This window comes from Periplaneta americana, chromosome 14, assembly GCF_040183065.1.
Source record: "Periplaneta americana isolate PAMFEO1 chromosome 14, P.americana_PAMFEO1_priV1, whole genome shotgun sequence".
In the NCBI taxonomy this organism is placed as follows: Eukaryota; Metazoa; Arthropoda; class Insecta; order Blattodea; family Blattidae; genus Periplaneta; species Periplaneta americana.
In genome coordinates this window covers 93,460,414-93,478,720 of record NC_091130.1, presented here as the reverse complement: position 1 = coordinate 93,478,720, position 18,307 = coordinate 93,460,414, and the positions used below count along the sequence as shown (strand labels likewise).

Sequence of the window (18,307 nt, the reverse complement as noted above, 5' to 3'; positions counted from 1 at the left end):
TCCTCGTAGATTCTGTCTGCACGAAACACAGTATAATTGGTAGGGAATAAATTTGTATTTAATACGGATTCAGTTAACCATGTTTCAGTAAGACAAATGATATCATTATTACTTACTACATTTTGAAAAATTTAATCAATTTTTATATTAAGACCACGAACATTTTGGTAAAATATCTCAAGATGATTATTAGAACTGTGCATTGAGAGTTAGAGAATAATATTAAGAGGCATTAACCCTAGAATCAACAGAAGTACCTGGTAGAGCAAAATGCTGCTCAGGTTTAAGTTTACCAAAAAAGGGTGCAATGACGGATCCAGCAGGCCAAACATCAGAATTATTAATTAACTCGAAATCCCTCTCACCAACTGAGATGTGAAAAGAGGAATACAATTGGTATTTAGTTTTCAATTTCATTATTACGAGAGACCTTAATTTAAGTTGATTAAAGAGTGAATCAATATTATTCTCGTTTACATTAGGACTAAATCTAGAAACAAAAAGGGATTTGGTTCTGATTCTCTCTGGAGCCATTTCTAAGTTGCTAGTAGTTAGAGTGCCAACTTTAGGATCACGTTTCTTAAATTTTTTACGAGTTACAGATTGAAAACCATGAGTCAACGTTATTTGATAATGCAACAGTGCTATCATCTGAGCGTACGACAACAGAGATTACCTCATTACTGTTATGTTGAGTAAGAGGAAATGAAGTATTTGATGCTGACTTCGCATGATTGCGAGATTTTACAGTGTCAGACAAAACACTGCTGAAGGATTTAGTAACAGGGTTAACAGTCGACTGTTGACCCAATTTAGAGAAAATCTGATCAGGTTTACAAGGACAGGAATTTTTGACCATAATTTGTAATTTGAGGGCAGTATTCTCACTCTTTAACTCACCCATTTCTTTTTCCAGATTTTTCACATGTTCGAGAATAACAGTTAAAGTATCTAGAATAGTCACATTGTTGAGCCTCACCTTCTCGACTTGAACAGAAAGAGACTCCGCATATTAGGTAGATCAAGTTGTCTAGTAGGCGAGATGATCTTTTCAGCATTATTGTTGGGTTTCACAGGAGTGTTATCACCATGAACCGCCTTCGCAGCACTGATACACTTTGCACACTTAAAGGAAGAAATGCCTCCCTTCATGAAAAAATCATATTCAACTTCACTCAAATTTAAACAGTCCATATGAAATCTTAGACCACAAGGCCCAGCACACTTCAAGAACTTTTGTCTGCCGAAGAAAGCAGCGTTACATTTTGTATATGTATCTTTGCTAGCCGGCATTTTACGGAGTTAACTATAAGCGCCTTAAATGAGGACACAGACGAATGTTGTAATAACTGAACACTGTGAAAACAGCGGAGCTACACAGAAAGTCGACTGGTCTTCATGACGACTAGAAGCCGAATAAATAAATAAATATTATTATCATAGTCATAGTCATTGTCTATTGTCATTATTATTACTATTATTATTATTATTATTATTATTATTATTATTATTATTATTATTATTATTAGGTTTGCCTAGGACCTCGCAAATCCTAACTCCGCCACTGTACCTGATGGTCTTGCAGCAGTATTTTAAATACAAATCAGTTCGTTGAGCATGCTTTGAATTTATTCAGACATTTCCTGACCAATAAAATCTACTTCTTTTAGAACTGCAATTCACGATATCTGCAAAAAATTGAAAGATACTGGTTCACTGTAAAACAAAAGGCACGAGCAAAACCATATGAAGGAGACTAAAAAGAAGCGAAATAGGCGCAAATCTTTAACATATGCCATCAAAATCACAGAGTTTACGAAACAAATCCTCATACATTGGAGGAACTAAAGGAAAATAATCAGAAACATTATAGTGCACGGACTTAATCGTGTCAATCTAAATGTGTATATCCGAGAGAGAACAACATTTGCAGCATTACTATAATGCATGATTTTATAAAAGTTTTAGGAAGTGGATTTGAAATTTGGCAGGTACTGGATGTGGCATGCTTAATAGCCTAAATGCAAACAATGCGCAAGTGAACAACGTTTTTAAATAAAGTCCTGCTATATATATAATAGGCCTACACATTTCTTTTCTTTTTTCCAGAGGCATAAAGCACTCAAAGAAGCTTTGAATATTTTCCCGAAAAGAAAGACTTCAGTATGTGAGGAACTGAAAAAGCTGAAACAAGAACTGAGAATTCTTCCAGATTCCACTGAGCATTTGCTTACTCTTCCCAGAAATTTTACACGACGAAGTTCCCGATTTGAATTACCTCTTGATAGCCGACTTCTGAATAGTAAGTTAAATAATAAGACCTGCTTTTTTATTTCAGCATTAAATCCCTCAGACTTTTTCATTGATCAATATTTGTAACATCACAGATTGTTCCAGTCAGTTATGACTGCTGATGTTAGGAACAATTTGATTGAATGCAGGAGAGAGATTTGTATAGTCTACGCACGTTCACACAGCTCTGATTCACATATGTGGAGGTTGAATTAGTAAGAAACACTTTAAAAAGGCAAAATAGGCGAATTATAAATTGGCCCTACCACTTTGATTTACCTAAAATCACATTTATATATATGAAAATAATGATTTAGTTCCACACAGTAAAGAAGGCATTTTGCCAAACATTCGAGCTTTAATTGTTACTGTTTTTTAAAATAAGGAGAGTTTAATAGATTGCTTTGAGAAACTTCAAATTGATAGAAATCATTTAATTATACATCTTGATTACACAACTTTTAACACTATATCACTTTGGAAAACGTGAAACACGTGAAAGACACTAATACGTTTTCCGAAATCATTTCACTGTACAAGAAGCTACAGGGATTCTTCGTATGTTGAATGATCAGGACTTCAATTTTCGCCTAGAATTTTTTCATCATATCATGCCTCATGTGGATATTTTATATAACCAGCTGTAGCATCATAATGCGAATTCCACCAATACCGGTATCTACAATTCAGTAAATTAATTTCTTGAGACAATCATGAAAGAAAGAAACAAACTTCTTTCTGTTACTCATCAACAAGAAGAAACTCCTCCCATGAAGAAAAGGAAAAGTAAGTCGCAAAATCTTGTCTCTGCGAAAGAGGTATGTGATACCATTTCTTGTCAGGCGTTTTTCTGTATATATTATATTTTATGTTTGAATTATTAGCAAAATAAATAAATAAATAAAAGAGAGATCAATAAGCATTTATCGGCAGCAAAATTGATCATTTCTCTCTTTTCAAAAACAATATAAATTACATACAATTTTCTTCATCTGAACTGCATGAAACCGCTTATCGTTTCTTGTATAAATAATGTTTGAAAACTGAACTGTCTGTTTTGTGCGAGAGACAAGAATTCCGTAATATTTCTGGACTTCAGAAAATGTATGATTACTGCTCAGCCTGAAAGGTGTTTTTCTACGCTGAAAAGAGTAAAGACTTTTCTAAAAAGTACAATGACGCAAGACAGTCTTGCTGCTTTAGCAATGTTAAGCATAGAAAAAGTGATGATTGAAAATACTGTTAATTTCAATGATAAAGTGATTAATAAATTTTCTAGACCCAAAGAAAGAAGACTAAACTTCGTGTTCAAATAAAATTGTGAATAGAACAGTGAACTTTTATCTCCAATAAAATTAATAATACAAACCAATATAGTATTTTTAGATTAAATTTTATAGTGTTTCAAAGCTTTAATTGTAAACAAATATAAATATCAAAAACAACAACAGCAGCAGAACCAAAAAGGACTGGATCAGTGGTTAATTATGGCTTCAGCTCCAATAGAGGTGAAATTTATTAATATAATTAATTTTCGCTGTGGTAGATAAGAGATAATAATGCTGTATATTCAAAATTTTAGTGCAGCCTACCAAGCTAAATCTCATGAGCTGCCACTGGTCCATATACAGAAAATTAATAAAATATTTTCGCAGCAGAAATGAGTGAATGATTGTTGAGAATTCAATTCCCATCATAGTTTTAAACAAAATGTTTTTTTTTTTTAATTTGGTTATTTTAACGATGCTGTGTCAACTAGTAGGTTATTTACCGTCGATATGATTGATGATAGCGAGATAAGGCCGAGGATTCGCCATAGATTACCTGACATTCGCCTTACGGTTGGAGAAAACCTCGGAAAAACCCAACCAGGTAATCAACCCAAACAGGGATCGAATCCATGCCCAAGCGCAACTCTGGATCAGCGAAATGTTTGTTAAATATTATTATTATTACTATTATTATTATTATTATTATTATTATTCCTATGTTCCACGCCGAGATGTTGTGGTCTAAGGCAACCTTTCCCACTGGGGGCATACAGTGAAAGATAGGGCAGTGTATGTGCATCATACCTCTGATCACATAATATAGGTATAACAAATTGCTCAGCCTTATAGGCTTTGACGGCAACAACTTTTATCAATTTCACTATGCTGCCATCTAGCTACTGCATAAGAAGTCACGTTATAACTCCCATTTGAATTGCATGGAGCAACTGTACTTCCATCTAGTGGTAGTTCCCAATCGACGGTGGCGATCATTGGTTGGCCAATCTGTTATATATGTGATCAGGGATCATACTATTTGTTCCTACCTGAGTCGAGAGTTGTGATGTGTTGGATGTATAATCTGCATTATGTATGAGTTCGAAGTTTAAAAAATACCATTAGATATGTAGATGTCTTCTTAGCGGAGATCCTCCCTCTTTGTAATATAACTAAAATAAGTTATTTACGTATTTTTTAACGTGTATAAATATAACAGAAGTAAATCTAAATACCATGCTGAGCACTGCTTCAGATATAAACCCTTTATATTGTTTATAAATAAACATATATTAGTTTATTTGTATTTCCAGTAACCAAATAAATGGAAGAATTTTACTTCAGTTGCATTGTATACATTACAAAATATGTAAATAACTTATTTAAGTTATGTTACTAAGAAGGAGGATGTATGCCTATACACCCAATGGTATTTTCTAAACTCCGAACACTCTAACAGTATGTATTCGAACAGCACAGATAATTTGGAGAGAAGATGCGCAGGTTTTCTTACCCTAGAAATTGATTGGGAAGAAAAATATTTCTTTCTTCAAGTAGATGAACGATCGAGATGCCTGAGATGTGGTACTTAGAATATAATGCAGAGCGCCACTATGAAAACAAACATACTGTACCTATGATTCGGTGGTAGGAGAGGATCATACAAAAATAACTAAGGATTTTAAGTAAGTCTCCACAAATTAAGTAAGTTTAATTCTGAATAATAATAATAATAATAATAATAATAATAATATTTTTACAAGTCTGACAACTAATGTTAGCTATTAGAGATGCTGGCATGCTGTAAATCTTGTAGTACAGTACTGGCATTGTTTACATGGCGATGATTTTTAATCTCTAGGCTATTTTGTAGGTTTATATGTCCAGATATTTCATAACTCATAGCACAGAGACACATGTAGTGTGATCTCGTGGAATTTTATGTACTAGTAGTCAAAAGAAAGTACCTTTCTGAATTAAATTAATCTTATTATTTTTGTTTATTTCGATACATGCAAGAATACATCTTCTTCATGTATAATAGGCCTATTAAGTAAATACGTAAAGTAATTCTTGTACAGTATGTGCACTTACATTGACAATTGTTATGTGAGAAGCATTTATTTCAAACTATAAAAAAACGCTCCACTGAGTAAAACACGACTTGTACTTGAGTCCGCCACTGCACTCGTCCTCCACACCCTTCCACTTGCTCTCTGTACCCTTGCCCCGAGTGACTGTTCGAAGCAGCTCCCTTGGATAGGCCAGGTCTAAGGCATCCTGCCTATGACTCATGTTACGGAATGCACTCTAGTTCGAGTCCTCATGGAGGAAGAAATTTTCTCATGAAATTTTGGCCAGTGTATGGAACTGGTGCCCACCCAGCATCGTGATGCACTTGGGGAGCTACAATAGGTAACAAAATCCAGTTATGAAAACCAGCTATAATGGCTGGGAGGATCATCATGTTACATTCATTCTGGTTGGATGTTCATCTGCTTCAGCATGTGGACGTGAGACCAACAGCCGGCTGATTGGTCTGTGATCTTAAAGGGTTGTAGCACCCAGATTATTATTATTATTATAAAGTCCACTATAGTCCACACATTAAGATGATTGATTCATTGATTTATTATTATTATTATTATTTCTATACCGAAATTCTGGAAATGAGTCAGTAGAAAGAAATATAAATAAGCAATTTCGACATCATAAAATACAAAAACTAATATCTAAAATATTCATATGTTACATGTCATGTCTTCAAACGTATATTAAAGAAGGAGGATGACGTTAAAAACTCGGCTAATGCATGAACTCTCAAATACATGAGATGTAAGCACATAAAAGAAAGAGTATAAAATTAATATATCAGGGACGATTATTCAGGTGCCACTTCACCTATTTACGTGTAAAACACAATTTTATCTTGTATTAATTAATTCTAGTTATTATCAATACCATTATTTATAAAATAATTTTTTTTCAGCCGTTATGAACAGTGTTTAGTTGTATAAATAGTACCTGTAACCGTCTGCTGAATAGAATAATGTCAACTGTTACGAGCGCTGAGCGGTGTCTATTGGAACTTACAATACTGTAGAGGTGAAATTATTTGGGTTCTCATTCTCAAACAGCACTTGGTTTCCATGGTAACGTGACGTCACGCACTAAAGAAAGATTGTATGAGTGAAGTGCGTTTCTGAGTCTTTCAGTTACGGAGAACTGTCAGACTTGTTGTAGGTGGAATAACCAGTTTGCATATCTAACGGTACTAATAACAGAGAAGGGTTGAAGTTGGTCTCCAAGGCCAGGGGGCTATTGTATAAGGGCTGTGAAATTTTACAGTATGTACTACCTCACTCGAGAATAGTAACCTTATTCCTTGTGTCCAAGCAGCCACCCCTGCAGCGGTAAATTAGTTGAGTCTATGTTATTTTATCAGGAATACACCCCATATACATTCGCAGAGTTTAAAAGTTGTTTTCCGTGGCATGTATTATCTCTTCTCATGAGCTTGCCAGTCCATTTGGAGGATTTTTTATGTCCAGGTTTACGATCAAACTAATCCATATAAATGTCCAAAGTTTACGGAATAAGGCATCCAACATGGAACTGATAAGTACAAGTGAAAATCCGGATCTAATTTGTGTTAATGAGCATTGGTTAACTGCAACAGAAATCTCATTTCATATTCCTATCAAATTTCAATTAGGGAGTGCATATTGTCGCACAGGATTCAAAAACGGTGGTGTATGTATTTTCATAAAAAAGGATCTGAAATTCAAAGTAATAAATCTAGAGGCTTACTGTATTGATAAAATATGTGAGGTTTGTGCAATCACAATAAGTGACCACAATATTACTCTAGTATCACTTTACCGTTCACCAAATGGAGATATTCCATTATTCTTTAAAAACTTTGATGCAATCCTAGCTGCCATTAGTAAATGTAATACTAAAATAATTATCGGTACAGATTTAAATATTGATCTTACTCAATCAAGTAATGAAGCAGGATACTTCTCAAACTTGCTTAGATCCTATAATTTGTATCCCACTAGCCTTAGCCCAACTAGATATGAAGCATGTCTTGATTACTTTTTTACTGATATCCCACAAATGTACTGTGAAGTAAACCCCTACAACTTTTGTTTCTCTGATCACTCTGGCCTTATAATGCATGTTAAGGTAGAAAAACATTTATCTCATGACAAGAATGAATACGTACTACTACGTAACTTTAGTGACAGCAATTTTGCAAAATTTTCTGATATGGTAAGTTCAATAGATTGGAACCCATTAATCATCTGCACAGAGGTTGACATATCATTTCTGAATTTTGTAAATCACCTCCTAAATTTCTTTGAAACCTGTTTCCCATTACAACACAGAAAAAAAGTTGATGCAAGTCTATCTAATTCAAAATGGTACACAAAAGAACTCAAAGCTTTAAAGAACTCTGTACTTGCCCACCATACAGCCTATATGTGCACTAAAGCTGAGGAGGCAAAGAGACAATACTCAATTTTAAAAAAAGAATATAAAAGGAAAATAAATGAGGCGAAAAGAAGCATGTATGATAATTATATTAACTCCTCTGACAATAAATGTAAATCAGCATGGAAAATCGTTAAGCAAGAAACTAACATGACCAACAACACAAAAAATGTTCAAATTAGATCCTTATGCATTTAATGAATTCTGTATTAAATCAATTGAGGACATTGCTGACAAATTTGATGGTGATATGCCTCAGCATTATATTAGCACTGCTCCTGAAGGAGAATTTACTTGGCATAGTGTGACAGAAGATGAAGTTATGAAAGCAGTTGCTGAACTCTCTTCCTCTCATAGCTCTGATATTTTCGGCTTCTCTAACTTCTTCATTAAAAAAATAGTGAATTTAATTGTCATACCATTAACTCTTTTAATCAATATGTGCATCCATGAAAAGTCCTTTCCAGATTGCTTGAAACTTTCTAAAGTAATACCCATACACAAACGAGGTGATATAAATGCAGTGTCCAGCTACAGACCTATTAGCCTTGTCCCAAGTTTCTCAAAAATTATTGAATCTCTCCTCTACAAGCAAATGAATGAATGGTTCGTCCAACACCAACTTATCTCACCTAGGCAGTTCGGTTTCCAAAAGAATAAATCTACAGTATTAGCCCTGGAATACCTGGTCAAAGAAATCATTACAGCATTTGAAAACAAAAAATGTGTTTCTTTAACACTGTGTGATCTTACTAAAGCATTTGATTGCATATCCCACTATCTTTTAATAGCTAAGTTACAACACTATGGTATTAGAGGAGAGAGTTTAAACCTTATCAGATCTTATTTAAAAAATAGAAGACAAATTGTTAATATATCAAATAAGCTCTCTGATGTGAGACTTGTCACTAATGGAGTTCCTCAAGGCAGCATATTAGGCCCTTTTCTCTTTCTTGTATTAATAAATGATTTACCATTCAGTCTGCCTCAAGATCTAATCATGTATGCAGATGATATCACCTTAATAACATCTCACTCAGATCTTAACCAGTTAAAGTTGTCACAGATGAATAATCTTAACATAGCTAAACAATGGTTTCACCCAAACAAGTTAATGCTTAATGAAGAAAAAAACCCAGAAACTAATCTTAGGCCTCCCCAACACACTAGATAATGAAATATCTTATGTTAAACTGTTAGGTTTTTATTTGGATCCAAAATTAGGATGGCACAAACACATAGAAAGCATATGTACTAAATTGTCGAGGGTAATTTTTGTTTTTAGGAAGTTAAGGCCATTGGTTTCAACAGAAACTCTCAGACAGGTATATTTTGCACTGTTTGAATCTCACATTAACTATGGAATTCATATATGGGGAAGTGCAACAGGAGTCAATAGCATCTTATTACTACAAAAACGAGCACTGAGGGTAATATTCAATAAAAATACCAAGGAATCATGTAGACCACTATTTCCAGAGTTAAAGGTAATGACAGTTTACAATCTATTCATTTACAGAACCTTGATATTCCTTAGATCCAACATAGATCTTCATCAGACTAGATCAGATATACATTCCTTCAACACTAGAAATAAAGATAAATTAGATTACACAAGGTGCAGATTGAGTGTGAGCTCAAATACCTGCTTTTTTAATGGCATAAATATATTTAATAAGTTACCATTGGAGGCGAGAAAGTTACCAATAAATAGGTTTAAGTCCTGCATACATAGATGGTTGCTGGACAGACCTTTTTATTCAGTGAATGAATTCATGGAGTGTGATGTAAATATTGTATTTTAGAAATGTAACCCTTTCTTTATATTTTAATTTGTCTCTTTGTATTTTAATTATACCTTTTGTCCCTATATAAATGTGTTAACCTGCAGCATACCCTGTTTATCTCTCATTGTTTGTTTTGTTTATTTCTCAGTGTTTGTTTATTTGACTATGTATGTTTATTTGCTTATAATTATTTGTTAACTTGTCTATATTTATTTGTGCTAAGTTTGTTTGTGCATGTGTGAGTGTATGTGTGCGTGTGTGTGTATTATCGAACCTGACGATGTCATATCCAGGCCTTGTACACTGGTTTCTGACAAATAAATATTATTATTATTATTATTATTTGTTTCAGCTCTTGTATTTGAAAGTTTAATGTGCGCGTAAATTTACACATGTAGTTTAATATTGAGTACGTATATATTAACTTATTATTTAATGTGTTTAGAATATATTAGTGATAAGTGTATATAGTGTATTACTCCTACATCACAGTGTATATTATATGTTTAACACTATAGTGCTATTATACAAATACTTAGATAAGGTAACAGTACATAGAAAGTGTTGATAAATGAGTGAGTTATCCTGACACGGTTTGTAATTTATTAGAAATACCGTTTTGTAGACTTAAATATGAGGATAAAAAAGATGTTTTAAATTATGGACGACCTACAGTTCCATTTATTCTTAGTTTTAAAAAGTTCTAAGAAAATAGAGAAGTTGTGCAAAATAACTTTTCTGTTTGACAAGATTGAAAATTTCACTCGGAATGCTATATCACAGGAGAGACTTCATCATTAGCCCCATAGCTTTGCATAGCAATATACTGTCCACTCTCAGTTAAACTCAGACTTTTATGAAGACATCATTGACAGGTTTGCTGCTTTAAAAGACAGGAGGATTGACTTGGTATGCAAGAAATTGGGTGAGTCCTGAAATAAATTAATTTTCCTGTTTATATGTATTCTAGAACTATTAAAATTGTACGTAGTTTACGAATAGTAGGCCTACTCATTATATTGGTAAAACTGTTCATGCATTTGTGTATGTGAACAGCACTTCACCTTTTTATTTACAGTGAGCCGCTACTGTAATATATACCTTTTTTAAGACAAATTAACTTAAACATAAAATAATCCTGAAAGGAATTTTTAATTTGAAAACATAATGAAAATAATTAAATGCGAATTTTGGTTTATTACAGCTTTAACTCCTATGGAATACATGAAGAGCTACATCTCAATCTCAAGTGCGCGCCTCCAGCTTTATAATATAGTGTTCAACAGACACAGAGAAGAGCTTGATGAAGATGAAACAAAACGTTTAATACTAGGAAAGGTACAAGTATAACTTTTAAAATTAAATGATCTACTCAAATAATTAAATGCTTAAGATCTGACTAAGATTGCCGACAGTGAAAGTATAAAGATGGGATAAAAAGGTAACTGCGACTGGACGTGATTCTTACAAACATAATGTTAGCTGTTTTCCAAAGGCTGAAACTGTGTACTGTCTATTAAGTGCTTGTCGTAATCCTGCTTTTATGTCCCTTTGGCATTGAAAAGCGGAGTGAGGAGAAAGGGATACCACACAAAGAGATTGAAGCTTCTGTATAGTGACATGATGAGAATAGGGTGACCAGACGTCCTCTTTTGTCCGGACATGTTCTCCTTTTTAGGCCTTCGTCAAGGATTCGGGCAGATTAAAAAAAAAAATCAAGAAATTTCCTCCTTTTCGTAATTTGTATGCCCGATATTTTGAAATTATCTGATTTGACGCTTTTTTCAAGTAATTTGCTTGTAGGTGACAGCAGCATCGATGGAATATACTCTTTGCCAACGATCATAACTCTTTTTGCTTACAAAGTAATATTAAATTCACATTTTGTGCGGTCTTTTTATGTATTTTAATAATAATTATAGTTCCTTGATAATCCATTTTGAATCTTGCGTACACTACTTTTAACACTTGAATATAATTAATTGATTAGCTAGCGGACTTACTCGTGTTAATTATGTAAGATTTGTGCGGCTTACAGCTGTTTCAGTGCTTACCGCACCATCCTCAGAGCCTACTAGATCTCAGCGTCATCTCGAACTTCTCTGCCTATTATGTGGGTGTGATTGTTGAAAACAAAAGCACACATGGTCGCATCTTCATTCAGAAAGCAGAAATACAACATAACATACAAAACAGAAAACACACTACAAAGACATCTCAACACACACAAAAAAAAAAAAACAAAACAAATAAATACGACCACACAGGTGTATACAAACTCACATGTAATAGTTGCGATAAGTTCTACATAGGACAGACAGCAGATCATTCCAAACGCGCTACAAATAACACATTAAAGCAATAACCAGAGGACACAATACATCTACATACGCCGATCACATAACCAATGCTAACCATACATACAATAACATAAATGTGGACATGGAAATCCTACACATACAACCCAAGAACCAAAAACTGAACACACTAGAACAACAATACGAAATAGACACACCCCGATCAAATTCTCAACACACAGATCAATTTCAGTACACATACACTATTTGACTCCACTCTTCAACACCTTTCAACAATTAAACACACCCACATAACAGGCAGAGAAGTTCGAGATGACGCCGAGATCTAGTAGGCTCTGAGGATGGTGCGGTAAGCACTGAAACAGCTGTAAGCCGCACAAATCTTACATAATTAACACGAGTAAGTCTGCTAGCTAATCAATTAATTATAGTTCCGTGGGCTTTCATGTAGTTAACTGTAAAATCATTTTATATTATTAAGTTCTATCATAAGTACTGTATACTCATAATAAAATAGATATTGATGTAATTTTAAGTATAATATAGGCCTAAGCCTAAACCTAAATAGATTATTTTCTGTCCTCTTTAATAATTATATTACCCTTGACTTTCTTATGTAGCTAACTGTAAAATCATTATTATCAAGTTTTTTTCATAATTATTTTGAAATACTGTATTAACATACTTTTAAGTATGCTATAAGCCTAAATCTGTACTGTAAATATTTTGTAAAAAAATAGATATTGACGCACCTAATTTATAATATAATATAGGCCTAGTCCTATATCTAAGTACATAGTTTCTGTCCTCTTTTTTCGAACAATGCTCTCCTTTTTGAAGCTTTGTGTCCTCTTTTCGATAGATGTGAATCTGGCCATCCTAGATGAGAAGAAAGGAGATGTCTTGTTGAATACAGCTGAGTTTATTAAATTTCATTTAATAATTTTCTGTTCAATCACGTGGTAGGGGAAACGAGAATTTCACAGTGGATATCGGTACAGTGGGTATAAAAGGATCATTATCTTGTTGTTGGTCCAATGCCTAGGCATTTAACAATGAAGTCATTCACTATCTTGTACTCCAGTATTTTTGTACGATGTCATCTTCTTTTAGCAATGCTATACATATTTTGATGTGCTCCAAGTTCATCTCTTCATTTGCATCACACAAGACACAGGCAGTTAACTTATGGAAAATTCCTGTCCTGTGCAAGTGGCTTGCCAAACAATCATGACCTGTTACCAACCTGAACATCACAACAGAAGATTGCAGTATTTTCTTCTCCTACACGTAATGTGGGTTATATTATGATGTCATGTCGAAAGACAACCTAGTGGCATTACTTATTTACAAAGGGCTTTTAAGGAACCCGAAGGTTCATTGCTGCTCTCACATAAGCCTGCCATCAGTCCCTATCCTGTGCAAAATTAATCCAGTCTCTATTATCATACCTGCAGCGGTCTTTGAGGGCTGTCCTTCCTTAAGGAGATTCAAGAATAATTTAAAGAGTTGTGTATAAAGTGAAAATTAAAATTAAGGTGACATTCAACATTTAATTTTTTAAGGTGACATTTATTTATCTAGCCTGACGAGTTTACTTCCTTGGTTTGAATTGTAAATTATTTAAAAATAGCGTGTAAGAGGGCCTTAGACTAGAAATGTTTAGTTTAAATGTAGTTCTGTTTATAAGTATGCATAAGAATGCAATTATTTGACTTATTTGAACTGTTGTATCAGTGAAGCGAGGTGAGTCAGTGAAGTAATGGTTTTACAGTGCAGTGAACAGTTCCGATCAGTGATAATTTATAGCGTCAATGAAATGTGTTCTATAGTGTCAGTGAAATGTGTTACAGAGTGTCAGTGAAATGTGTGCTAAAGTGTCAGTGAAATGCGTCATAGTGCCACTACAGGGAATGAGATAAGAGTAAAGTGAAAGACTATTAAAAAGTTATGTAGGACCTATACATAATTATGTAGGTTGTGTTGTAAAATTAGGTGTTTTATTTTATGTTTTATTATTATTGTGTTAAATTGTATTGTGTATTCTTATTGTATTGTGTATAAAATTGTATATGTGTTGTAAATTGTATTATGTATTGTAAATTTTATTGTGTATAGCTTATCATTTTAACTGTGTATTGTTAATATTGTATATACCACTGCCACTGGGTGCTTGCCCACTTGCAGTGTAAATAAATACATACATATATCCCACTGCCTGAAATCCATTTTAATATTATCCTCCCATCTATGTCTCGGCCTCCCCAAAAGTCTTATTCTCTCTGCCCTCCCAACTAACACTCTATATGCATTTCTGGATTCACCCATACGTGCTATATGTCCTGTCCATCTCAAACGTCTGGATTTAATGTTCCTAATTCAACCTAATGACATTAGTTTAAAAAATGATGTTATGATGCCATGGATTGAAAAAAAGGAGACAATATGATTTTTTTTTAATTAGCAACATACTAGCTCTCTCTTCTGACCCAGGAAAGTGCATGTCTGGTGATCCCTTCTGTCTAGCCAAAAAGGTATATCAAAAGGAGAAGTTTGTTCAGCTAGTGAAATACATAACAAATAGCGTTGCTAACAGGCACTAGTATTGAGACTGTAATATGCTTCCTAATGTAAAAGTGTGCAGAATTCCACGTCTGAAAGAGAGACACTTATAAGACGCCATTCATTATACTGATTATACATTGATAGATGAAGGTGCTGACTTCATTCATTAATGGTTTCCTGCCCAAGGGCAGGTCCTTCACTGCAAACCCACCAGCCTCCAGTCTTCTCTCTCTTTTCCGTCTTCCTCTTAGTGTCCAAATACAATCCCTATATCTTAATGCTGTCTATCATCTGATATTTTCTTCTGCACCAAACTTATCTTCTGTTCACCATTCCTTCCAGTGCATCCTTCAATAGACACTTTCTTGTTAGCCAGTGGTCCAGCCAATTTCTTTTTCTCTTCCTGATCAGTTTCAGTATGAGCAAATGCTGGGTAACTTTCGGTGTTGGACCCCAGACTCATTTCACCGGCATTATTACCTTCATCTCATTCAGATGCTAAATAACCTAAGCTGTTGAAAAAGTGTCGTAAAATAACCTACTAAAAAAATCAGTTTCAGCATTAATCTTTCTTCATCCACTCTTTCTAGCCCAACTTCATTTCTTATTTTGTCTTTCCATTTCACACGCTCCATTCTTCTTCATATCCACAATTCAAAAAGCTTCCAGTCGTTTCTCTTCACTTCATTGTAATCTCCATGGTTCTGCCCCATACAACGTCACACTTCACAGAAAGCATTTCACTAGCCTCTTTCTAGACTTCTTTTTCCAGAGGTCCAATAAAAATGCTTCTTTTTCTATTAAAAAGCATCCTTTGCCATTCTATCCTGCTTCTGACTGCTTCGCCACTGAATTTGTGACAACTGTTAAAAATGTCATTTTACTTTGCGAGTAGGCATGTTCGCGAAATGATACTGCACACTAGTGAATCAAACCTGCAAACAAAAAAAAAAAAATCATTTTTTACATATGTGTCATACATTATTGTTTAAACAATCGTTTGTCCATACTGATAAAGAGACAATTCCTCAACTGTTGTATTTCTCCTCATTATAACCGTAAAACTTTATCACAATAAAAGCAAGCTCAATAGTAGAACATCTGACAGTAGATAAGAGGTCCCCAGCTCTAACTGGGTGGCCCTTAATTACTTATAATTACACTTAATTCTTAATTGTTTCATATAACTATAAATAAAATATTTGTTGTATCAATTTATTTAATATGTGTATATTTCTTAACCAAAAAACACGCTATTCTAGCATTAAAATATATACCAGTAGGTCACTGCGTTTAGGTGAAGTGGAGAAAAATGTGAACCCAGTAATATTTGCAAAAAACAATTTCACTGATTTAATGCGTTTTGAACATGCATTTTTTATAACTAAGTTGGTAGGCATAGCAGTGAACAAATTTCGCATAAGGAAATGTTTTCTGCCTTAAACCTGGCTTCCACTCATTACTGCAGCACCATCATATGCTTGAGCTATGAGTTTATTTTCTAAATTGAATGGTACCTTCGGAATGACTGTCTAAAAAAAGATTTTATTTATTTATTTATCAAAGAGCAGGAGTTCACAATAACGTCATTTTCCCTCTGACTCTTAGTAAAAACTGACAAAATCCTGTTTTCCTTGGGCTTCATGGTTCAGCAGTGGACAGTGTAGCAGATGTTGGTTCATTACTTGGTGAAAGTTAGCACAAAGTAGGCAGCTGCTAGATGGATAAATTCACGCAGATTACCTTTTGTAAAATGTAAAATTCCAACTCCTTGTCGGTGAATGGACTACCAGATCTTCTTATGTCTCTGACATGCCATTCATTGAATTTAGCTTCTAATCTACTCACAGCTGACTTACTGAGAAATAGGTGTTTGATTTGGATGGGTTTCATTAAAAAATGTGCACACTTCCTGTTGCATACATCTTCTGTCACCAAATCCAATCATCATTAAAATTTCAATTCTCTTATTTTCTGTTAAAATCATCTTTATTTTCACTTCATTTCAATGGATACCTAGTCATTGTGGTATACCTGGAAACGAGAAAGTCGATAATATTTCAAAACAGGCAACATATTTGCAACCAAGACCTCTTCAAGTGATATCTCTATCCAGTGCTTTTGCTTCAGTAAAGTCTCATTTTACAAACCTATGGATCAACAATTGCCTCTCTTCTGACAAAGGAAAAATTTTACAGTTTGTACAAAAGAAATCAAATGACCTGGAAATGTACAAAAACTTGCCCAGACATGTTCAAACATTTTTAACAAGAGCCAGAACAGGTCACATTGTCACTCAATTGTACCTACACCGATTTCACATTTCTGATAACCCTACTTGTCTGTGATGTAATAATCATGATGAAGATCTGGAACACATTCTTCTATACTGTCCATCCATAAACCACAAAAGAAGTAAATTAAAGTCATCAGTACCAATTGCAGAAGACACAGCCCTGCAGTATATATGACTACACCCCAACTCTGGCTACTAGCAACAGGCATCTGTCCGATCAAAATACCCCTCATTTCTCGTGAAAAACAACAACTGAATAGACTACAGTGGACTATAGTGGACCTTATACTTATTGTCAGCAAACAGCTGGAAACATTAAGAAGATTGATTGATCTTTATTTTCACTTCAATTAAACTGCTTTCCAAACCCAATGATTAACAAATTTGTCAGCAATTAAAACGTTGTCATAGCTATTATCGCCGTGCTCCATGGTTAACATGTCGGCATCATACAGTAACGTGTGGTGTGCTTTTAAAACATAATTTTGTTATCCGATTGTTGCTCTGTAGGTTTCACTCTAAGCGTCACGTTGTCATGTCTACTTCCTCGATAAGAATAAGCACTAGTTTGTTATATTGTTAAATGGCTATTATTATTATTATAATTATTATTATAATGTCAAATACGAGTATGTTGACATTCTTAACTCTTAATAATAACTCTTTAATAATAATTTTTAATCACATACCTTAATGTTCGTTCTCAGCACAAGACATTGCAACCTCGGTTTTAGTCCATGTGGATTAGACAAGTAGGTATCATTTAATAATGGAAGCAGCTTATTGGTTGCAATATTGAAATTTAGGCAAGTGATTGGAGCGGCGACATAAGAAATTGAAAACAATAATGCAATTAAATTTCAAAGACCTACTGAAGGTTATGCATGAGGCCGCTCAAAGACCTGCCAAATATTAACCATGAGAGCGCGGCGATAATACATACACTTCTGTATAAAACAAATGAAGATGTAGAGCGATAAAAACAAGGATGCTCTTTCAGAAAAAAAAATATGTTCTAATTAAAAAATTTAGACCAGCCTCATCGTCTAGTGGTCAAAGCTTCTCGCTATAGCTCATGACGTCCCGGGTTCGATTCCCGGTTAAAGCACAGGAATTTTCCTTAAAGGGGATTATTCCTGTGTTCGTTCATAGTCTGGAATTTAGGTTAAGTTTAGATTTAAGGCCTCTCCTGGCACCACATAATCATCCTATCATATCATCGGGGTAATGTCTCTCCTGACCATTGTCTTACTTATCCCTACTCTAAGTCGTCCTGAATAA

At 34.2% G+C, this 18,307-nt stretch overlaps 1 protein-coding gene across 5 annotated transcripts in view; it reads left to right on the top strand.

Annotated features, from left to right (window-relative positions):
- The window catches only part of LOC138713577 (uncharacterized), a 120,508-nt gene that overhangs the window by 89,780 nt on the left and 12,421 nt on the right, over positions 1–18,307 (top strand). For all 5 annotated transcript variants that reach the window (XM_069845754.1, XM_069845753.1, XM_069845756.1 and 2 more), the window contains 2 exons: positions 2,110–2,302; positions 11,052–11,185. In XM_069845754.1, coding sequence (XP_069701855.1) covers positions 2,110–2,302; positions 11,052–11,185 — 327 coding nt within the window. The remainder of the gene's footprint in view (positions 1–2,109; positions 2,303–11,051; positions 11,186–18,307) is intronic.